At 44.3% G+C, this 24339-nt stretch overlaps 1 protein-coding gene across 1 annotated transcript in view; it reads right to left on the bottom strand.

The window, feature by feature from the left end:
• LOC141056851 (uncharacterized) overlaps positions 1 to 9342 on the bottom strand; it is a 77261-nt gene extending 67919 nt beyond the window's left edge. Inside the window, 1 exon segment of the mRNA XM_073553320.1 lies at positions 8587 to 9342. Within this exon segment, the coding sequence (XP_073409421.1) occupies positions 8587 to 9301 (715 nt within the window). The 5' untranslated portion in view covers positions 9302 to 9342.
• Positions 9343 to 24339: the final 14997 nt, after the last annotated feature.

Genomic DNA, 24339 nt, shown 5'->3' with positions numbered 1-24339 from the left:
GTATGTTTTTTGTTGCACCGGTAAAAATGGCAAGAAACTCTGACAACATTGTTTACAACTGTGACCTAGGAGTGACAAATGCTTCCAGGGGTCTTCCCCATGATGTTCCCGTGTCATTTGAGCAGTGTTTCTATCATTTTCAGATGTTTTTAGACCTTAAAAGGACCCCCGGGGGATCGCGGTAAAAATGCTCGGGTCTCCTATAGACTTACATTGGGCTCATTGTTCTGTCCGAGTACCCGAGTATTCCAATTTGCTCGACCCGAGCAATGAGCACCCGAGCATTTTAGTGCTCGCCCATCACTAGCCATAACCAATGTGGACATGTCCAGTTCAATACTGTTGCAATGCTTACCCATAGTAAGGGAGGATAAGATGAACCTACCACGCTCCCCCGACGCACGTTTAGCGTATCAGCTTTCTCAAGAGGAATTGCCATTGGAGTCCTGTCCCATTAGCTATTTAATCTCATCTGCCAATTACAGTGGAGCATGGTTACTGTTGCCCACGTCATTATGATTTGCTTCTACCCACCAACATCATAGCGGCATGCATGTCGGGTAAATCAAACCCAGTGACACCATAGACACGCATGAATCACATAACAGATGACCTGACAGTGCAGAAAGGCATAGGAGCACAGCGTGCATGCGCACATAGGCGGCCATATTTAAGAATTCAGCTGGAAACAGCCATGTATAAGGACATTGTTCTGGCATAAAAGGCATGGAATCGCATTGTAAGAAAAAAACAGACTTGAAGGAATGGGGAGGGAACAGAATGAAAGCTGTTACCAGGCGCCAATCAAAAGGATTATATGTAAATAAAATTGTACAAAGTGCTGAGTGCCAGAGTCAGTGAATAAAAGTTATTAATGTGCACATACATTATGGTAACGACTTGTGGAAATATTAGCAAATAATATGTAAATGAACGAATACTGACACTGTGTGAAAGGGTGTCAGGACAAAGGGAGAAATAATGAGCAGAAAAAAATAAAATATGTGAAAAAACGAAAATGAATAAAAAATAAGAATAAAGTAAAAAGTGAAAAGTACAAGTGAGTGTAAGAAGATGAGATACAGTAGGTCTGTCAGTTACTGAGCTCAATTCCCTCAATATCCATGGGTGAATGCCATCTGGGCCGGGGGATTTGCCAATGTTCAGTTTGCTCAGACGCTGGCGACCTTCTCTTGTGTTACACTAGCTACAGTAGGGTTCAGTATAACAGCAGTCCAGTATGACTAACCCGATTAATCCCTCTTTTTGGCATAAACTATATTATCACATGTCACACAATTTACCAGTTGGTGCAGTAGATTCTAAGAAAACCACCAGACTCCGCATTCATGATCTGCAGGTTTTTGAGTCTGTGTATTAGAATAATTGAAAGGCGGTGATCACAATAATAGCTGTGTGGAGGTCAATCAGTGAGGGCAATCATTCTGTGAAGAGACAGGTGGGAATCCGATGACCCTTATCTAAGGGTGAGGCCAGGACATGTTGTACATGCATTTCTCCTTGAAAGCCTGAGAAATATGGGTCGTTCGAGACATTGTTCAGAAGAACAGAGTACTTTGATTAAAAAGTTGATTGGAGATGGTAAAACTTATGAAGAAGTGCAGACAATGATCGGCTGTTCAGCTAAAATGATCTCCAATGCTTTACCATGGAAAGCCAAAATAGAGCGACATGGAAGAAAACAGAAGATGACCATTCAAATGGATGGAAGAATAGCCAGAATGGCAAAGGCTCAGCCAATGATCAGCTCCAGGATGATCACAGACAGTCTCACGCTACCTTTGAGGACTGTGACAGAAGACGCCTGTGTGAAGCTAATCTCTTACCAAGAAGTCCCCTCAAAATTCCACTGTTAATAAAACACATGTACGGAAGCGGACACAATTTGCGAAAGAAAACATCAACTGGCCTAAAGAGAAATGGAGAAACATTTCATGGGCTGATGAAAGTGGAATTGTTCTTTTTGGATCCAAGGGCCGCAGACAGTTCATCAGACATCTCCAAACTCTGCATTCTAGCCTCGGTACACTCTGAAGACAGTGACGCAAGGTGGTGCCGGCATCATGATATGGGCATGTGTCTCTTACTATGGTGCCGGGCCTATTTACCGCTCACCAGGGATCATGCACCAGTTTGTATATATTACAATACTTGAAGAGGTCACGTTGCCTAACGCTGAAGAGGATATGTCCTTGAAATGAGGGTTTCACCAAGACAACGACCCTAAACACACCAGTAAACAAGCAAAATCTCGGATCACGTCCAACAAAATTGAGGTTATGGAGAGGCCAGTCCGATCCCCGGACCTCAATCCGATAGAACACTTGTGGGGCGACATCAAAAATGCTGTTTCTGAGGCAAAGCCAGCAAATGCCAAAAAATTGTGTGGGATGTAGTCCGAGCATCCTGGGCTGGAATAACAGCTGACAGGGGCCAGAAGTTGGCTTACTCTATGCAACATAGATGTGAAGCCGGTCTAAAAATCTGTGGGTAACAACTAGTGATGAGTAAATTTGTTTGAAAAATGATTGCCAAACAGAAATTCGGCACAAATATGGTGCATTCGGATTTGTGATCGGAAACCCAAGAAAAATTAAAAAAAAAAATCAAGAAAAATCGGTAACATTCGGTACAAAGTGCAGGAAAATATTTGCGTTGCCAAAAAAATATTTTGAGCACTTTAGTAACGATAATGGTTGTGTATCATGAGCGTTTGGCACATGTTTGATGAGGGGAGGGGTCTGCAGAGCTCAGAGGCGCGGCGTTCTTGTAAGCACAACAGTCAGCCAATCAGGGTGCAGGAAACACAACGTCCTGACACTACGGCTTGTGTCATTGGCTGCTGAAATCACATGTCGCTCTCTATATAAATAGCAGACATCTTGTTTTAGCGCCATTTGTGCATTGTAACAGCGCAGAGAGGCTGCTCCTGACGCTGCCACTGTTTACAGCAAGATTTCAGCTATTTAGTTAGGCCTCTGTATATCAGTCAGATCGTGTAGCTAGTGTCCAGTGCGGCTGTAAAATTTACACTACGGAATATTTTATTTTTTGGGGGCCATTACTAAGGTCCACAGACAAAGCCAGCAGGCACATGTCCTACAAGTGTGTTGTGCACTGCTTCTATAGTGCTCCATGCACAACTATAGCATTCTAAATAAGATTATATCAGTAGCTAAATGTGACAAAGCCTGCTGTATCCACATTGTAGCTAGGTAGCGAGGTGGTTGTATATCAGTCAGATACTGCAGGTAGCTACTGTCCAGTGCGGCTGTTACATTTACCTTCCCGCATTTCTTTTTTGGACATTACTGAGGTCCACAGACAAAACCAGCCATTCACGGCTTCTATTGTGCTCCATGCACGAGTATTGTATTCTAATTCACATGTAGCTAGTGACAAAATATTAAACAGCCTGCGGTATCCCACCTTGTCATTCAGTGCTGTGGTGATAAAAAACCTACGGCACATATAAAAAAAGATTTTTAATTGCAAAGTTTGACAGCCCCGCACACATACACACAGTCCCACAGACCACTGCACACAGATACAGCCCCACAGACCGCCGCACACAGATACAGCCCCACAGACCACTGCACACAGATACAGCCCCACAGACCACTGCACACAGATACAGCCCCACAGACCACTGCACACAGATACAGCCCCACAGACCGCCGCACACAGATACAGCCCCACAGACCGCTGCACACAGATACAGCCCCACAGACCACTGCACACAGATACAGCCCCACAGACCACTGCACACAGATACAGCCCCACAGACCACTGCACACAGATACAGCCCCACAGACCACTGCACACAGATACAGCCCCACAGACCACTGCACACAGATACAGCCCCACAGACCGCCGCACACAGATACAGCCCCACAGACCACTGCACACAGATACAGCCCCACAGACCACTGCACACAGATACAGCCCCACAGACCACTGCACACAGATACAGCCCCACAGACCACCTCCATCACACACATTCTCTGCCCATCAGACTTACATTGGACTCGCTACGAGTACCTGAGTATTAGGAGCTACTCACTAATCCCTATCCCTGACCTGTGTGAATACCTCTCTAAGGCTGATGTCTGAATTCCTGGGTGATTGTGGACACCTCTGTCAGAAATGCCTGCATTTATGGGTAAGTAGTGACCTGCTGTAATTAAAAACACCACCTGGTGGAGGGCGGAGTGCTCGGTCAGTAAGCCAACATACAAAAGACAAAAAAACTGACTGGCACATCCAGACCAATGTGAATAGGTGCACACCAAGAGGAGCTACCCTCATATACAATATACAAAGAAAGGTTGCACTCTAGCATGCTATAACATGTCAATGTGGAATATGTGAAAATTGACATATTCCACATTGACATGCTTTAGCATGATAGAGTGCAACCTTTCTTTGTATACTTTGCCTGCTCCAGTCAAGGTGACCGAGATGCTGTCTTCAGCTGTAAAGGAACCGGACAAGCCTGCTTTTTTTGACTGATCAGAGAGAACGATCACACCACAAGTTTCTCAATCCACAGTAACATCTCCACCTGCAACTCTCTCACGGTCCAGCAGTTTGTCCGGTTCAACGTACTTCACCCTCTCTCAGCACTGCAGCCAGCCCATGGTTCCGCAGTTGTGGTCACGTAAAAGATTGCTTTGTCATGCATAGGAGGAAACAAAGAGGATGAACTCCACTATCTCCAATTTGTTGGCCACGGAAATGCTACCTTTCTGCCTGATTGATAGACATTTTCTGAAAGCTGATAGCCGTTGCAGTCCCCCAGTACCAATTACCCAGTTGCTATTACTTTTCTAAGAAAGCTGTGCCTGTGCTACACCAGCATTTGTCAGACATCACCCATTCCATGACAAAATCGCTGCCTGCCAGAATGCATTTCACCACAGACACTTGGACGAGTAAGCATGGCCAAGGGGGTTACATCTCGCTGACTGGGCACTGGGTGACTCTGGTGGCTGTGGGGACAGGTGCTGCTCCACAAGTCTTGGAATCCCCAAGGCTTGCAGGACAAACCTCTACATTTAACACTTCCTCCACTGCTTCTGCCTCCTCTATCTCCTCTAGGGCCTCCACCTGTGCCCTCAACCTCTGCCTTAACGAGACATGCATTCCAAATGTGGAGAAAACCCCCACCACCTCTGTACAGCTCAGTCAGGGCTCTCTGCAATCAGGCAGTCTTAAAATTGATGTCTTGGAGTTTGCAGTCATACAGCTGAAGAGCTGTGGACAGTTCTCCAGGCTGTTTGATCAATTGCTGCCTCCGCTGACCCTGCATGCTGGGAAGGTGATAACGGTGCAAACCTGGTGGCGGCCCTACGGCAAGGCAAGTCCACACATGTGCCTTGCATGGCTCATGTCCTCAACCTGGTGGTACAGTGTTTTCTCAGCCACTATCCTGGCCTGGGTGAGCTGCTCCAGAAAGCACGCAAGTTGTGTGCTCATTTCCGCCATTCGCACCCCTCTCCTCATCGACTTGCATTGATACACGGTGGAATTCCACCCTGCACATGTTGCGGCGACTGTGGCAGCAGCAACAAGCCCTGATGCAGTATGTCATGTCGTATAGCCTGGGCCAACACAGTATGGACATGGCGCATGTCACATTTACAGGGTGCACACAGATTAAGGACCTCTGCACCCTTCCGCACAGTTTTGAAATGGCTACTGAGATGGTTATCACTGATGCCACCATCATCAGCATCACTATTCTGGTCATCTATATGCTGGAGAAGACTATGAATAGCCTGTGGGAAGAGATGGTGGTCCCAGAAGAAGAGGAGGAAGCAGTGGAGGATGCAGAAGGGATAATATTGTCTTTAAGTTCAAGACTGTCGCCACACAGGTGGGTGCCAAGGGAGGGTGGAGTACTGTGATCGACGAAGGCTGGTGATAACAGACAAGCTGTTATTGAAGGGGCAAGATCCAAGGAACAAATGGAGGAGAAAGAGGTGATGGGCGAGCAACTGTCAGATGAAGAGGATAATCCTCCCCTCTCTGTTATTCGTGGTTGGCGGGATGGGATGGAGGAAACGAGCCTCATTGTTACCCAGCCACCAACACAGCATGGGCTTGGACCTCATGGTAGAGCCCGACATGAGTGCCTTCTTGCTGCACTATCTGCAACATGATCCCCGTATAGTTATGATTAGGAATAATGCTGACTACTGGGTTGCCACTTTATTAGATTCACATTACAAAAACAAATTTTGCCAGATGATTCCTGCCCTAGAAAGGGAACAGTGAATGCTGGAGTATCGAAACACGCTTTTACACAACCTTAGGAGAGCTTTTCCCCAAGACAGCAGTGAATCACACTATTCACATCGCAGCTGTAGACTTCCAACCTCCGGACCGTCAATTCTTCAACGCCAAAACATTAGCAGCAGCGGTGGAAGTAGAAGAAGCAATTTCTGTGAGTCCTTTGACACTTTTTTAGGCCAACGCATGACGTGGGTTACTTGCTTACGTATTTTACCCAAAATATTAACTATACCTCTCATATTTTTTATGTGTTTCTTGCACTTTATTTTTCAGGGTGCAGTTGGGCCCATTCAGTCTTATAAACTGTGGTGTCTGTTCACATTGGATGCATTTGGATGGCGCTAGGCAGCCCGCCTGATCTAATAGTATGGGCGTAACTAATAGGCTGTTAGCCTGGATGCTGTGCATTCCCATTGTATGAGCAGCGCCGCATACAAGTCTTCATTGTGCATTAATATACCAAGCAACCGCCCCTCCATACACTGGTAGGTTGTGAGCAGTTGTCTCATCGGTATTCTTGCACCTGTGTTGCCGCCATCTTAACTATATGGGCCCACTCTCCCCGATAGTGCATTTGTTTGGAGGCCTGGGCAGGTAAGCATCTCTGCCTCTTTGCTGTGTTTTTGAACATTTGACTGAATTTTTATATCTACACATGATTTATACAAATTATATTTTCTTGTCTTAACTCTTTACTATTTAACATTAGAAGCTGTGTATTTTTGTAATTATTTGTACGTATACATGATTAATTACCACTTCTGTCTCTGTAAAAACAATCCCCTTTAACCCCTTTCTGACATCGGGTGTAAATGTACGCTGATGTTGGACACCCTCCTTTTGATGTGAGCCCCGGCGCTGAGCCCACATCTTTTCTCGCACATGATAGGTCAGATAACACATAGAACAGTCACAGCAAAATACCCAACAGAGTGCACATTACAGAGTCTCATCCTTCCGATGATTCACTCCCATTGTCGCTACCCTACCTGTGGCACGCACAGAGAGGAGGTAACGACAAGTGTAGGAAGATGACAATCCATACAAGGTAAAAGGCCAGTTGATCCGAAGATCACAACCTGGCATCTCCAAACATATCCATGGTTCAGCGATGGTGAATGGAGCAGATCTCTATTCTTCCAAGGCTGAAAACCCCTAGGTTGTTTCCTGTAGAATGATAGATCTGTGTCCCTCATAATGTAAAAACTATACGAAGTATATAGTTTGATGTCTGGGATCTGCCTATATGTAGCTAGTTTTCTGATTTGGATAACATGATACATGATTTAAGTTTTTTTGTCTAGTCTCGCTTGAATATAGATCAATATTAAATGTCTCCTGATAAGTCACCTTTGGTGAGGACAAAGAAACCCGTAGAAATGAGAAGCTTGGAGAGTGAGTGTGTATATGTCACCTCACCCTATATACTGAGATGTGGGGTATATGTTTTTTCTATTAGTCACCTTCTGACTAACCTTCAGGGGGTGAATTATGGGTATAGTGTATATTTGGAATTGATAAAGTTTAGTTTTATCCTTTTGTCAGCAAACATGAGGAATGACAAGAGACAACCCATTTAAGAAGATTCAATTTTGGTTAAAACTATGCCAACATTATGAACAAAAAAAGGGCTTCTCCCCTATGTGACATCTATGATGTTTATTAACAGTTGATTTCCAAGTAAAACATTTCCCACATAAAAAAAATGAAAAAGGCTTCTCCCCTGTGTGACTGCTCTGATGTCTAACAAGAAGCACTTTCTGGTTAAAATATTTCCCACCTTTTGAACAGGAAAAAGGCTTCTCTCTTGTGTGAGTTCTCTGGTGAGGTGGCTCAATGGTTAGCACTGCAGCCTTGCAGCACTGTAGTTCTGAGTTTAATTCCCACCAAGGAAAACATCTGCAAGGAGTTTGTATGTTCTCCTTGTGTTTACGTGGGTTTCCTCCCACATTGCAAAGACATACTGACAGGGAATTTACATTGTGAGCCTCATTGGGAACAGCGATGATAATGTGTGCAAACTGTAAACGGCTGCGGAATATGTTATCGCTATATAAAAAGAAAGATTATTATTATTAAGATTCCATTTCTGGTTAAAACATTTCCCACATTATGAACAGGAAAAAGGCTTCTCCCCTGTGTGAGTTCTATGGTGAGTAACAAAATGTGATTTACTTGCAAAACGTTTCCCACATTCTGAGCAGGAAAAAAGTTTCACTCCTGTGTGAATTCTCTGGTGCTTAACACAATGTGATTTATGTGCAAAACATTTCCCACATTCTGAACAGGAAAAAGGCTTCTCCCCTGTATGAGTTCTCCAGTGGGAAACAAAACTTGTTTTCTGTGCAAAACATTTTCCACATTCTGAACAAGAAAAAGGCTTCTCCCCTGTGTGAGTTCTCTGGTGAGTAACAAGCTCTGATTTCTGATTAAAACATTTCCCACATTCTGAACATGAAAAAGGCTTCTCCCCTGTGTGAGTTCTCTGGTGAGTATCAAAATTTGATTTACGTGCAAAACATTTCCCACATTCTGAACAGGAAAAAGGCTTCTCCCCTGTGTGAGTTCTCTGATGAGTAACAAAATGTGATCTCTGGTTAAAACATTTCCCACATTCTGAACATGAAAAAGGCTTCTCTCCTGTGTGAGTTCTCTGGTGAGTAACAAAATTTGATTTACGTGCAAAATATTTCCCACATTCTGAACAGGAAAAAGGCTTCTCCCCTGTGTGAGTTTTATGGTGAGTAACAAAATGTGATTTACGTGCAAAACATTTCCCACATTCTGAACAGGAAAAAGGCTTCTCCCCTGTGTGAGTTCTCTGGTGAGTAACAAAATGTGATTTCCATGTAAAATATTTCCCACATTCTGAACATGAAAATGGCTTCTTTCCTTTAGGAGCAGTTTGTTTTTTAATGCCTCTTTTGTGACTTTGATTTTCCTTAGTAGTCGGTAATGAATCAGAAGATGGGACCTGTTTCATAGGATCAGATGACAGAACTTTGCTGTGAATGGATGATGATATATCTGGAGTAATGGCATTCACTTCAGTTGTATCTTGTAGGATCTCAAGATCATCTGATTTTAAAATTGAAGATGTCAGCTGTCCCTCTGATCTCGTGATACTGTCATCTGCTAAGATAAAAAACAATTTGGAAAGAGAGTAGTAGTGTCTTTGGATGCCCATAAGGCCTTTGATTGTGTAGAATGGAAGTACTTATGGTCAGTTTTGATGGGCCTTGGGTTTGGGCCCAAGTTTATATCGTGGGTGGGGGTTGCTATACTCCTCTCCAACGGCAAAAATTAGAGTGAATAATGAATTATCTGATAGTTTCTCATTACAGAGGGGTACGAGGCAGGGATGCCCGTTGTCTCCGTTGCTGTTTGCCCTCGCCGTGGAACCTCTGGCCACTAAAATAAGGGATGCACAAGAGATAAAAGGATTTGTCTATGGAGTGAAGGAGGAGAGGGTGTCTTTGTATGCCGACGATATTTTGCTATTTTTGGAGGACTCAGGGGAGAAATTGGATAATGCGGTGGCATTAACTGAGGAATTCGGGGAATTTTCCGGGCTCAAAATCAATTGGGACAAATCGTGCATAATGCCCATTGATGAGGTAGATGGGGATATGGGGGAGGTGGGAAGGTCTGCAAAATTGAAGGTAGTTTCGAAATTTAAATATTTGGGGATACAAATCGCCCTTCCTTTGACTAGGTTTGAAGAACTTAATCTAAGCCCTTTGCTGCAAAAAATTCGTTCCAAAATATCAGCATGGAATAAATTACATCTTTCGGTAATTGGAAGGGTGAACCTTTTAAAAATGATTGTGATGCCACAGCTGTTATATGTACTGCATAATTCTCCAATTTGGATCTCTCAGAGTAGGTTCCATAAAATTAAATCGCTGTTTGGTGAACTAATATGGGGGGGGAAGCCCACGGTTTAAACAAGAAACTTTACAGAGGCCGAAGGAGGAAGGAGGTTTGGCGCTTCCCAACCCCTGGGTATATTTTTTATCAGCACAATGCCAGCATATCGGAGGATGGGGGGTGGAGACGGGACAGGGACAATCGCCCAGTAGTTTGAGATATTTGTTTGGAAAATGGCCTCTGGGAGAGAGTTTAGAAGGGGGGCAGTTTTTTAAAATTAGGCTCTCGGTTTCCTACTGTTCTCCTAATTCATAAGGTATGGGAAAAAGTTAAACAGATAAGGGGTGTCACGGGCCTTACCAAATACTTTCCTGTATGGGATAATATAAATTTGCCAGAATTCGGGCAAATGGAAGGATTTGGGCCCTGGAGAGAGGCAGGAATCAGAAGGATGGGACAGCTAATGGGTCAGGGAAGACAAGTCATTTATGGAGCTGCAGACAGAATTCCAGTTACCGCATTCAAATTTGTTTCATTATAAAAGAATTCAGCATGCGTATCGGTCGCAATGTCGGAGAAAACTTATTGAGATCCAGTTTGATATCACGCTGGCCTCCATTTTGGAGAACAGCGTGACAAGGGGGGCAATCTCAGAAGTGTATAGAGATTTATTGTTCACTTTTCTAGTCAAACATCCCATCAAGTCTAGAGTGAAATGGGAGGTTGAATTGGGAGAGATAAATGACGATAGATGGGAATCTATTTTAGAATATGTGCCTAAGATTTCTATGAGCGAACCTGGGAGGATGTCTCAGTTATACGTAATTCATAGAGCTTACAGAACTCCTGATAGACTATTCAAGATGGGTTTGAGGTCCGATTCCGAGTGTCCACAATGTTCGCAGGAACGGGCAGACATGCTGCACATGCTGTGGCATTGCCCTAGATTGTCTACGTACTGGACAGTCGTATTGAGTCGGATTGAATTGATATATAGTTGTGCAGTCCCCAGAGACCCTTTGGTCTGCATATTAGGGTATGTAGAGGAATTAGTAGCAGTATCCATGGTCAAACTGGCGATTGCTAGACTGTTGTTCATAGCAAGGAAGTTGATCGCTCGGTTCTGGATCAGAGAAGAGCCTCCGACTAGACGAGACTTTCTTACGCAAGTGGAGCATATAATTTCATTGGAAAAAAGTATTTATACTAAGAGAAATAAACTCGATGTATTTCATAAGATATGGCAGCCATGGGTAGAATGGAGTTAGATTTGTGGGGAGGATGTATTATGATATAGATGATGTTCATAATAAACAAGTATATATGGAGGTGGGAAAGAGTATCGGAATAGAAATGAGGAAGACACTGAAGGGGTCTCGGAGGGGGGGCATAGGGGGTGGGAGTTTTGTTAATAAAAATTTATGATTATATGTGAACATCTGCTTGATGTCATATGACATACTTGTTATCATTTAATAAAAATTTATCTGATTGAAGAAAAAAAAAGATAAAAAACAATTATTTTTAATAAAATATCCAAATTTTATATTTTTGAACATTTCTACTTAAACTGTCCATAAAAATGGCAAGCTATGTAAAAAACTTTATTTATCAAGACAATGACAGTTCACCATCTAATAGAAAACCTTGTTGGATGAACCAGTAGTGTGCGGTGTTTAACTGTTTAGTTTCTTTTTATTCAATATTTGGAAGGCAGAATGAACAATCAGTGTTATGCAGGCGAAAATCATACCAATTCTCATCTTACAAAAAACCAAGTCCCCACTCAGGTCCATCATCTGTCAATGGAAAAACAGAGGTTCCCGCACTATTAGTGGCTCAAAGGCTGTTGAAAAGCAACAAGGTTTCCATAAACCAATCCAGCAAAATCCGCTCTCACTTCGGAGTCTTGCAGTGTGCGCAAACAACATTTAGGATCCCTGTATTTAGCAATATTATAGTGAGAAGAATCCACTTAATTTGCGGTGTGTGTCTCCTGGAGCACAATCTGGGCACTATGTGCTGGGTAATAAAATGGCAAATGTGTAATTTTCACTCTCCAACATCCACTGCGTGTTAATTTCCGGAAAGAGACTGTGGAGTCAAAATATTCACTCCTCCTACACATGTGGTCAAAGTTGTTGGTACTTGTCGTTTGATGACAAAAAAACCTACAATGTTCACAGAAATAGCTTGAATCTGACAAAAGTAATAAATAAAAAATCTATGAAAATTAACAAATGAAAGTCAGACATTGCTTTGCTTTTCGGCCATGCTTCCACAGAATTTAAAAAAAATAAAACTCATGAAATAGGCCTGGGCAGAAATGATGGTTCCTTAACTGAAATATTTTGCTGCACAACCTTTTGAGGCAATCACTGCAATCAAATGATTTCTGCAACTGTCAAGGAGACTTCTGCACCTCTCGACAGGTATTTTGGCCCACTCCTCAAGAGCAACTGCTCCAGTTGTCTCGTGTTTGAAGGTTGCCTTTTCCAGACGGCATGTTTCATCTCTTTCCAAAGATGCTCAATAGGATTTAGGTCTGGGCTCACAGAAGACCACTTCAGAATAGTCCAATGATTTCCTCAAGGCCATTCTTGCATGTTTTTAGCTGTGTATTTTGTGTTGTTATCCTGTTGCAAGACCCATGACCTGCGACTGAGACCAAGCTTTCTGATACTGGGCAGCACATTTCTCTCTAGAATCCCTTGATAGTCTTGAGATTTCATTGTTCCCTGCACACATTCTAGACACCCTGTGCCAGATGCAGCAAAGTATTCACGGAACATAACAGAACCTCCTCCATGTTTCACATTAGGGACAGTGTTCTTTTCGTGATATGCTTCATTTTTCCATCTGAGAACATAGAGCTGATGTGCTTTGCCAAAAAGTTCCATTTTTGTCTCATCTGTCCATGGGACATTCTCCCAGAAGCTTTGTGGCTTGTCAACATATAGTTTGTCAAATTCCAGTCTGTTTTTTTATGATTATTTTCAATAATGGTGTCCTCCTTGGTCGTCTCCCATAAAGTTTACTTTGGCTCATACAACGATGGATGGTGCGATCTGACACTGATCTTTCTGGAGCTTGAAGTTCACCTATAATCTGTTTAGAAGTTTTCTGGGCTCTTTTGTTACCATTCGTATTATCCGTCTCTTGGATTTGTCATCAGTTTTCCTCCTGCGGCCACATCCAGGGAGGTTGGCTACAGTCCCATGGAGCTTACATTCCTGAATAATATGTGCAACTGTACTCAAAAGAACATCGAGCTGCTTGGAGATGGTCTTATAACTTTTACCTTTAACAGGTGTCTATAATTTTCTCTCTCATCTCCTGAGACAACTCTTTCCTTCACTTCCTCTGGTCCATGTTGAGTGTGATACACACCATGTCACCAAACAGCACAGTGAGTATCTGTAGCCTCTATACAGGCCACTCACTGATTCCAAGATTGTAGGTCTTTTTTATTATTATAAAATCCTTCACGACGTTACAAATAAAACACAACAGAACAAACATAGAACAAAAACTCCAATCACAAACAATATGACAAAATCAGACACAAACACAAAGACATAAACCAGAAATGGAAACAATAAGGGAAATTCTCGACCTACAAAACGGGAAAAGAAAATTAAATTAAATAAACAAGAAATTAAAAACTAAAAAAAACGAAAAAGGAACAAAATTACAATAATTACACCAGCACCCCCTTAAAATAATAAATAAATAAAATCATGTAAAACCCCCGACCCAGCTCCATTCACACTATTATATATAACCCTGAACTACATTTACACCGTCCTATATACAATACTATATACACTATATACAATATAAACATATGACACCAGTCCGAATATTGTACAAGACACACCTAATACCCTCTGGTCCCACTGCCTTACCTCACAGCCTCCCCCTTACACCGCCACATTCACACTTACGACAAACCTAATTACAAACATAGTATAGAAAATTAACAATATTTATATATTTTTCCTTTTATTTATTTATTTATTTATTTTTTTTTTTTTTAACACTATATATAAAACACACATCTACTCTATCTATCCCACCACCCCTGATCCAGCTGATTCCAAGATTGTAAACACCTGTGATGCTAATTAGTGGACACACCGCGATTTCACATGTCCCTTTTATCACATTATTTTCAGGGGTTCCATCATTTCTGTCCAGGCCTATTTCATGAGTTTTATTTAAAAAAAAAAAAATTCTGTAGAAGGGGTAACAACAATTTTGACCATGTGTGTATAGATTATAACCCTCAGTGAAATAATTTATAAAATGGAATCACTTTATGGGGATTTCAACTATTCTGGTTTTGTGTCATTTAGTCATATTAGGGCTTCTGCATATGGTGTGTCCAATCTCATCTGGGATCTGTTCCTGCTGTCCAGCTGGAGTAATCTTCTCCCTACTTAAGCCAATTGGAAAGTACCACACCCTACTAAAGCGCAAAGCACATGGCCAGAATCTGCCAGATACAGCGCTGTTCTCCTCTGGTTCAGTCCTCTGTGCTCACCTTGTGGCTTGTGTATTTGTTTCCTGTTGTGACCGTGGCCCGTTTACTGACTACTCTTTGTGTCTTCTGATTCTGTATTCTGTCCTTCTGGTTCTGACCCAGCTACCTGACTATTCTTCTTGCCATCTAACACCACAGAATAGCAGGTAACACCATGGGCCAAGCCTAGGGGTCCCTGTGTAAGTCCAGATTCCATGTGAGGGTGTTAAAGGGCGATGAGCAAGGCAATCCTTGGGATATGGAAAGCAGAGAAGATAGAGCCAAGCATGTTCATGGTGGACATCTTTTGAGCTGCCAGGTGACCATGAACAGTGCTCCCAATACATTGTGTCTGCAAAATATTCCAGCTAGACCTGCATTCAAATAGCTAAATGGCGCTCCTTCCCTTCTGAACACTGCCATGTGCCCAGACAGTAGTGTACAATCATATGTAGGGTATAGTGCAAAGCTGGAAAATAATTTGTAAGATCCATTTGTTTCCTATTATCCTTTGTGAAGAATTCCAAACTTACCACAACATAAAGTGACACACGTCAGATATTAAAAAAACTGGCTGCGGGAAGAGGTTAAATCAGAGGATTTTGGACACTACTGTAATCAAACACTGTGACTATAGACAATAACATCTACTGAGATGATCAAACTCCACAGTCTCCATCAGTAATAAATGAGCAGCTAGTGGTGAAACCTCTCTGGGTAATTAGAGTATGGGGCTCGGTGACCTCACAATCTAAACCATTGTAAGGTCCAATATTTTCTGTCAGATGAGATTCATGAAGAAATATTACACATTTATAGAGAACTGTGTATAATAGTACAGAGCTGAGATGTCATAAAGGGAACCTGTCAGCAGGATTGTGCTCAGTAACCTACAGACACTGTCAGGTCGGCGCCGTTATACTGATTACAATGATACCTGGTGATGAAATCCGTCTTGTGGTTGTTGTGTAATCTGTATTTGTAGTTTTCAGTTAATGAGATTCTCGTGCTCTGGGGTGGGGCTGTGGGTGGGGCTGTGGGCGGGGCTTTATGTGGTGCTCTAATTACATATTCATCTGTATTGGCTTATGACAGGTCGCCGATCCCTCACTGACCTGCCCCCCATTATTACATAATGCATATAATAGCATTGATATTATTGTTGATAATGCCTATAATATTGTGGCTATTGTGAGGCTTAGAAAAAAAGTTACAGCCAGCAAAATGTCACCGGTGATGGCAGCGCCTGCGCAGTAGCCTCTATAAGTAAGAGATAAAGGCTACTGGACAGGGGCCGGTGGTGACATAAAATCTCAGCTTTTATTCTTCCTCCAATACCCACAACGCGTTTCTACGGTCACAGCCGTCTTCCTCAGGTGGAATGAAGGAAGCATCAATTATTACAGCCTTTGTAGGTAGCCCTAGTTGGAACAACCCACAATCCTATGTGACCTCCCCCTGGTATTGCGCGTTAACCCTTACATCCCCAATAAAAACACTGTGAAAAAAACATTTGTTAAACAATCATTATACATTTTGCAGGTTATGACATTCAGCCTCATCAATATTCCATGGGACACTTTCTCCCTCAACTGCTCTATGGGTTTCCTTAAATGATTGATATCTAAGAGAGATTCCCTGGCAGAAATAGCACTTGAGGGTGCCAGACACCTGAGGGAAAATTTGGAGATTTTGTCTTTGTCATCGGAATTTAGGACTTATGATGTAGGACTGAGAACCAAACTGAATAAATCTGAGGAAGATCTAATAAAGAGAAAAGCTGCCAAACTATGGAGGGATAGGAAGGAGAACTCAGCGAGTGGGAATAGTCATGAAAAAGCAGAGGCTGTGGATACTGGTGAATTTATGATATCCGATGGGGGAAATGGTAATCAATCATCAAGCATTAATAATAATTATGAAAAAAAGGAGGAGAAAAATTATAAAGGTGCCAGGAAGGATGAAGCCTTTTCTATTTTAACATCTGAAAAACAAAGGGCTCACTCTGAGGAACAGAGGAGCAAACTGATTAATGGTCTGAGTAAAAGAAATACAAAATGGATTAATACAAACTGGAATGGGAAAGATGGGACTAGCACTGAAGGTAATAAGAGGAAAAATAGCAATAGGAATGAGGGAGGGTCTGGCAATCATACAGTACCAACAGAAATATCTAATTGTTCACCAATAAAAACTGCGGGGAATATGCAAACCATTCTGGAGACCTCTGAAACACCGATGCAGGGGGAAGATATTATTTCAAGTGGCTTCACCAAAAAGGAAAAGAGAAATACAGATGGCACTCACCGGGTTCAAATCTGCTTTATTCTATTTCTTTAAAACATCGGCAAATTGTTCAATCTGACAGAAAAAGAGGTCAGACTGTTCTGGACTCACAATTCTCTTCAATCTTATGTGGAAGCAGGCAGAGTCCCGTGAGGCGTAAGGATTTTTAAAGAGCATCACATTTCAGAGAGGAGCCGTTTTTTTTGGCTGAATGGCAAAAAATATTTTTGGAATGTTTAGAAAAATTACTGAAATTGGTTTATGAGTTTAATATGAAAAGTGACACTCAACTGGAGTGGGATATTAAAAAAACCAAGGATGAGGTCAAATCTAGACTAACGGATCCACAGTGGTTATCCCTGAATAAGAAAAGGATCCTAAATTGATCACCATTCAGGCGAATGTGAAACAGGTCAAAAGGGACAAATGTATCCGTGACAAAAGTGATTATGACTCCAACTGCATTTTTTCATGGAATAAAAATAAGAATGAACATGAGAGTGGGAAACCACAAAGGTTCTTTCATTACAAGAGAAAATGGAATTAGACTTACCGGTAATTTGGTTTCTAGAAACCTTCCACGACAGCATAGGAGGATGTCTCCACGCCCTAATGGGGGACAGGAAGCGCGAGAGGTTAAAAGGTCCCACCCACCTCCCTCTCAACAGTGACTTATAACTGATTACCATAGCACCGGTTACCTTAAGATTCTCAGAATTTGTCCAAGAATGCAGGGAGGGAAATAGTGGTGTCGTGGAAGGTGTCTAGAAACCAAAATTACCGGTAAGTCTAATTCCATTTTCACTAGCAACCTTCCACGACAGCATAGGAGGCATAACAACCTATACTGCACTAGGGGGGGGGGGGGGGGACAACGGCCTGAAGAACTTTTCGGCCAAAGACTAGATCCCTGCTGGACACAAGGTCCAACCTGTAGTGTTTAGTGAAAGTATGTAAGGACCAGGTTGCTGCCTTACAAATCTGCTCTGAAGATGCACCTGCCCTCTCAGCCCATGAAGTAGAGGTAGATCGTGTTGAATGCGCTTTGATCCCTGCAGGGGGAGTGATGTTTTGCGCCAGGTATGCTTCAGAGATAGCCTTTTTAATCCAATTGGCAATGGTGTTCTTTGCCACTTTCTTTCCTCTGTTTGGACCAGAGGTATGGATAAATAGGTTGTGGTCGATTCTATATGGTTTGGTGTACTCCAAGTAGTGGAGAATTATACGTCTTACATCCAGCGTGTGAAACATCTCCTCTTTGGGGTTTGCTGGGTTTTGGCAGAATGAAGGTAGAATTATTTTCTGAGACCTATGAAAGTCAGACACAACCTTTGGTAGAAAAGATGGATCAAGAGAGAGAACTATGGAATCGTCTCTAACTGTTAGGTAGGGTTCCTTGACAGAGAGCTTGAAGCTCTCCTACTCGCCTTGCTGAGGTTATTGCTATAAGGAAGGATACTTTATAGGTGAGGAGCTGAGAAGTACAGGATGACAGAGGCTCAAAGGGTGATTGAGTGAGTTCCATAAGCACCACATTCAAGTCCCATGGCGGAACAGAAACTAGTTTTTTTTGGATGTAGCCTAGCGGCAGATGTCATGAATCTTCTTATCCACCTGTGGTTAGCCAAGTCACAGTCAAACATAGAGCTTAATGCTGATACCTATACTTTCAGTGTGCTAGGTTTTAGACCTAGTTCCAGCCCCCTCTGTAAGAAATCCAGGATACGGGAAATGTTAGGGTTCTCTGGGTCGGGAAGGTCTGGCAGACACCATGAGGAGAATTTTTTCCATATTTTATTATATATGGCAATGGTGACCGGTTTCCGAGATTTCTGGAGGGTTTTAATTACCGCCTCTGATAGCCCCTAGGCCCTCAAGATCTGGGCCTCAGAAACCAGGCCGCTAAACTCATTCCCCGGAGGTTTGGGTGATATAGAGGGCCCTGCAAGAGAAGGTCTTCTTCTATGGGTAGGATAAATGGCCCGTCTACCTGTAGTTCTGTGATTAGCGAATACCAGCTCTTTGGCCATAGCGGAGTTACTAGAATGGTTGGGGTCTGATCCTCCCGGATTTTCCTCAGGGTTGCAGCAAGGATTGGAACTGGCAGGAAGGCATATGCCAGATGGAACCTCCACCTGTGGGCGAAGGCGTCCCCTCCAGGGATCTGTCCCTGGGGTTCAGGGAGAAGTAGTCCCTCACTTGAGCATTCTCTCCTGAGGCTAGTAGGTCCACCTCCAGGAGGCCCCACCTGCTGACTAGTGTTTGAAAGATTCTTCCATTCAGGGTCCACTCGCCGGGCTGGATGCGTTTTCTGCTCAGGAACTCTACCTGAAGATTGGCCGCACCCTTCAGGTGGACCGCTGTCAGTGAACGGAGGTGTCTTTCGGCCCAGCAAAATATTCGGCCTGAGAGGTCCTCCAGGTCGCTGGATCTTGTGCCGCCCTGGTGCCTGAGATGTGCCACTGTTGTTATGTTGTCCGAGTAGACTCTGATATGTTGGTCTTGGACCAGGTGTCTTGCTGCCAGGAGAGCTTCCTCCACTGCCTTCAGCTCCCTGAAGTTTGAGGATCTTGCACTCATTTTCTGCCTCCATAACCCTTGGAATGGCTGTCGAGACACTACGGCTCCCCAGACTTATTTTCTGGTGTCTGTCGTTACTGTAACCAAGGGGATCTGGGACCAGTTAATTCCCCTGCACAGGTTTTTGCGGTCCATCCACCATGCTAGCGAAGCCTCACTATTCCTGGGGTCTGGACTCTTGTTCAGGCAGGTATGATCCCTGTTCCAGTTTCTTAAGATATGGGACTGGAGTGTTCTGGAGTGGGCCTGCGCCCAGGGCACCTACTGGATGCAGGAGGTCATTAACTCTAGTATGGACATGGCTGACCTGAGGGTCGGGGACCTCTGACCCCTGAAATCTGAGACTCTTGACATTACTGATCTCTGATGTTCCTCCGGTAGGAAGGACATTTGATTCTTTGAATCTAGTAGGATTCCCAAGAATTGTACCTCCTGAGAGGGTTGAATTTGTGATTTCTTTATATTTGGGATCCACCCCAATGATTGGAGAATGTCCAGAGTCTGGGCTACCTGGTCTTCCAGGGTCTGGTAGGAGAACCCTATTATCAGTAGGTCATCCAGGTAAGGTACAATAGATATACCCCGGCTTCTGATGTAGGACACAGCTTCTGTCATAATTTTGGAAAACACTCGAGGGGCAGAGGATATTCCGAAGGGAAGCACATTGTATTGAAAGTGCTTGACTTCCGGACCCTGACGAATCGCAAACCTCAGATTCTTCCTGTGGGAAGGATGTATGGGGATGTGGAAATAAGCATCCTTCAGATCTATGGTTGCCATGAAGTACGACGGCCCTATCAGTGGAATGGCGGTCTTTACTGACTCCATCTTGAATTTGCGGTATGCAATGTGTCGGTTGAGGCCTTTCAGATTTACTATTCTTGCCTCCCCTGTGGGCTTTTTTTACTAAGAACAATCTGGAATAATGCCCCCTTCCTTGTTCCTCCACAGGGACCCGAGAGATGGCATTTGAGTGTAGAAGCCGAATGTCGGATTTTAGTGCTGGGGTCTCCCGAGGTGGTAGGGAGGTAACTCTTATACCCCGCGGGGGGGAGGATTCGAGCTCTAGCAGTAGACCCTCTCTGATCACAATGAGGACCCTGGGGCTGTTGGAAATCAACTGCCAAGCAGGAAAAAACCTTGAAAGCCTTCCCCGACCGGGGTCGAGTCATTGTTTTTCTTGTGATTGCTGCTGCTGCTGGGGGACCAGGATGTTCCTGCCTCTCCCTTTAGCGTAGCTCCATCTTCCCGTCTTTCCCTTTCCTCGCGGTTGGGATGACTGACTCTGGGGGGCTCGAAAAAGACACTTTCTTGTGGTCCTCTGCTCTGGAAGCACCTTCTTTTTATCTGTGGCCTTTTCTAGAATTTCATCTAAGGCCGGGCCGAAGACATGTTCACCTTTGAAGGGTAAAGAGCAGAGTTTAACCTTGGATGTAACGTCCCCGCTCCATGTTTTAAGCCAGAGGGCCCGCCTGGCGGAATTTGACTGGACCATAGCCCTGACAGAGGCACGGATCATCTCCATTGATGCATCTGCCAGGAAACCCGTAGCTCTCTGCAAGATAGGGAGGGAGTTAAGGAGGTCACTCCTTGAGGTACCACGAGAAATATGGCTCTCTAGCTCCTCAATCCATTGGAAGGGGGACCTAGAGACAAAAGGCAGAGTAAAGGCAGAGGTTTCCCAGGCTTTTCTTAGAAGGCTTTCTGCTTTACGGTCCATCGGGTCTCTAAGCTGGGATACATCATCAAACGGCAGAACCGTCTTTTTTACCACCCTTGCCACCTGGACATCAACTTTCGGGATGTCCCATTTAAATTCCTCTCCCTCCAGGGGAAATCTATGTCGGAGTTCTGAAGGGGCCAAGTAGCGTTTTTCTGGATACTCCCATTCCTGGGAAATCATATTTGCTACGCTCCTGTGAACTGGAAAACATGTTCGTTTAGGCCCCTCATATCCGCCGAACATGCGATCATGTGCTGTCTGCGTGACGGGTTCGTCCTCTAGGCCCATAGTTGCACGTACTGCACTGACCAGCTCTTCCACATATTCCGTGGAAAGGAGGCACTTCCTAGTGTCGGCTGACCTAGAAGGTTACCGGTTGTTCCCAATTCTCGGATCCCGAATTGTATGATCTTTCTGATTCGGACCCGAATCGTCTATTTGAATTTTCCGTTTTTTTTGGGGGTGGTTAGCCCACAATCGGAGGGAGTGGAGGTGGTGGAGGGGGGGGCAGGGCAGCTAAAGAGGTTTGAACCTGATGGGTAACCAAGCTGCGGATTTCGTCGATCAAAGACGGGTGCTCAGCCCTAACCACCTTATCCTTTGTCGATCAATGACAGGTGCTCAGCCCTAACCACCTTATCCGTGCAAGCTTGACATAGCTTCTCCCAATTTGAGGGAAGTTTTGCGCTGCATATGGCACATTTGGCCGACTTACTGGATGTATTGGTGCTCTTATGGGCAGACTTTTTTCCCTATGGAACAAGGGGGAGAAGTATTTTGAGGACCTAAACCCTGGACCGCACCACTAGGAACCACACCTGGACACTTACTGTGGCTGGGGCAGCGCTGGGCTCTGCAGACGCATGGCAGGAAGACCCATCCATGCTAACAGGGGATTCTGCATCTTACCTGTCGGCGTCTTCCGGTGGGTTAATAACAGATTAACCCCGCCCTCAGCGCAGTCATTTGTTTCCCCCTCCTCCTCGATGGGTCCCGAAGCAGGCACAGCAAGCGCTGGCGAGCTCCACGCGCCGGCAACAGGATGGGGGCCACCATGACAGCGCATCCTCCACATACCCCGGAAGTGACCCTGCACTGCACGCAGGGGGAGGAGGAGAGACCGGAGAGCTACAGGAGGCCTCCGGTCAGGGATCACTGGCCCACTTTACTCCCCATAGGGGAGCGCGGGAGGGCCAGGAACGGTCCCCAGTTCAGAAGACGGGAGCAGATCGGAGGAGGGAAGGCAGCGCCACCGACCACCACTGCCCGGCTTTTGGATCTTTCAGGTACGCTGCAGCAGCCGGCCACACAGCATACCAACCGCTCCATGCCCCATGGGGGACAGGAAAGTCACTGGTGAGAGGGAGGTGGGAGGGACCTTTTAACCTCTCGTGCTTCCTTTCTCCCATTAGGACATGGAGACATCCTCCTATGCTGTCGTGGAAGGTTGCTAGAGAAATAATAGGAAACATGGTGGCAAGAAATATAGGAATGAATATCTGACAAGAGTCTGACTCAAGTGCACAAGAATCCCTCACTTCACCAGGCTATTCAGAAAGGACTTATGCTAATGCAGCAGATTCCGCTCCGGCGCCCCCTTTAGGCGGAGAACGCGCAGAGGGGGGAAGGGAGAGAAGGCGCAGGACGCCAGTGGAAAAGGAAACGTGTGTCATGGAGGCAGAAGCAGCAATAGACTCTTGTGATAACATGGTGAATTTAACTGATCATGCTCTGAATAGCTCACACGTGTCTGTTCTTTCATAGGGATTGGGTTTTTGTGTTTCAGAAGCGTTTAACTTTGTGGACTTTAAAATAGATCTTTTCAGGGCTATGCGAAAAATTCATTTACACAAATCATTTGCTTCAGGTGTTTCAGAGGAAACAGTATTAGAAGGAGAGAGTCCGTGTCAGGTGGGCCCCTTGGGGTTTCTTGCTGGCACCAATTCACTGGCCGATGTCAGGGCGGATGCCCAGGTTTTGTGCGATCTGACTGCTCCAGAATTGTCTCATTCTGTAGTTTCAGACTCCTTAGAACCCTTTACAGGAGGTGTACCGTCCACTTTCATGCCCCAGGGAATGTTATCGATTTATTTGAAACGCAGGTGTTGAAGAATGTTGAGTCCATTGTATATCTGACCGCCCCGCCCAATCTGTCGGCCTCTGAAAGACGTGCCCTCTTTGAGATTAGAGAGTGGTTGGATGTGGTCGTGAGGAACGCTGATAAGGGTGGCAATGTAGTCCTATTAAAAAACGAGCAGTACATGATGGAGGCTATGAGACAGTTATCTGACACATCTACTTATTTAAAATTGGCATAAGATCCGACGATCAAGTATAAAAATGAATTGCCGAGTTTTTTATGGAAAAACGTGGAATTAGGTGTGTTGTCTAAGAAAAAGGCTGAAAGGTTATTACCGGAGTTCCCACGCCGCCCCCATTGGTATTATATTCCAAAGGTGCATAAATCCCTTATTGCTCCACCAGGACGCCACATTGTGTCAGGGATCGGATCCCTCACAGAACCGTTGTCACAATACATGAATTGGCTGTTGCGCCCCATATTGCATGATATCCCTTCCTACATCAAAGACACTGATGAATTTTTGGGGGCGCTTAGAGGCATTACATGGCAAACAGGCTTCTCTTTGGTGTCGATTGATGTAGAAAGCCTATACACGAGGATCCAGGTATTGTGGTTTTGAGGAGGATTTTGGGGTCTTTGAAGAGAAGTGACAGTTTTGTCAACTTTGTATGTGAAGGGGTTGACTTTGTTTTAAAACATAATGCATTCAAGTTTGAAGACGCAAGGTTTTTCCAATGCACTGGGACCGCGATGGGAACTCCGGTCGCTTGCACTTTCGCGAACCTTTTTCTAGCTGTGTTGGAGGAGGACTAGGTGTATAACGTGGGGAATAATTTTCTGAGACATATCAGACTTTTTGTGCGCTATGTGGACGATATATTCATGATATGGGACGGACCCCGTGAATCATTTGATGAATTTGTCTAGTACCTCAATAAGTCCTATGGCATGAAT

The sequence above is a fragment of the Dendrobates tinctorius genome, unplaced genomic scaffold (assembly GCF_039654945.1).
Source record: "Dendrobates tinctorius isolate UK_male_01 unplaced genomic scaffold, ASM3965494v1 ptg000200l, whole genome shotgun sequence".
NCBI classification, from domain to species: Eukaryota; Metazoa; Chordata; class Amphibia; order Anura; family Dendrobatidae; genus Dendrobates; species Dendrobates tinctorius.
Note: the sequence above shows the minus strand (reverse complement) of the source record. Positions and strands in the feature narration are given on the sequence as shown.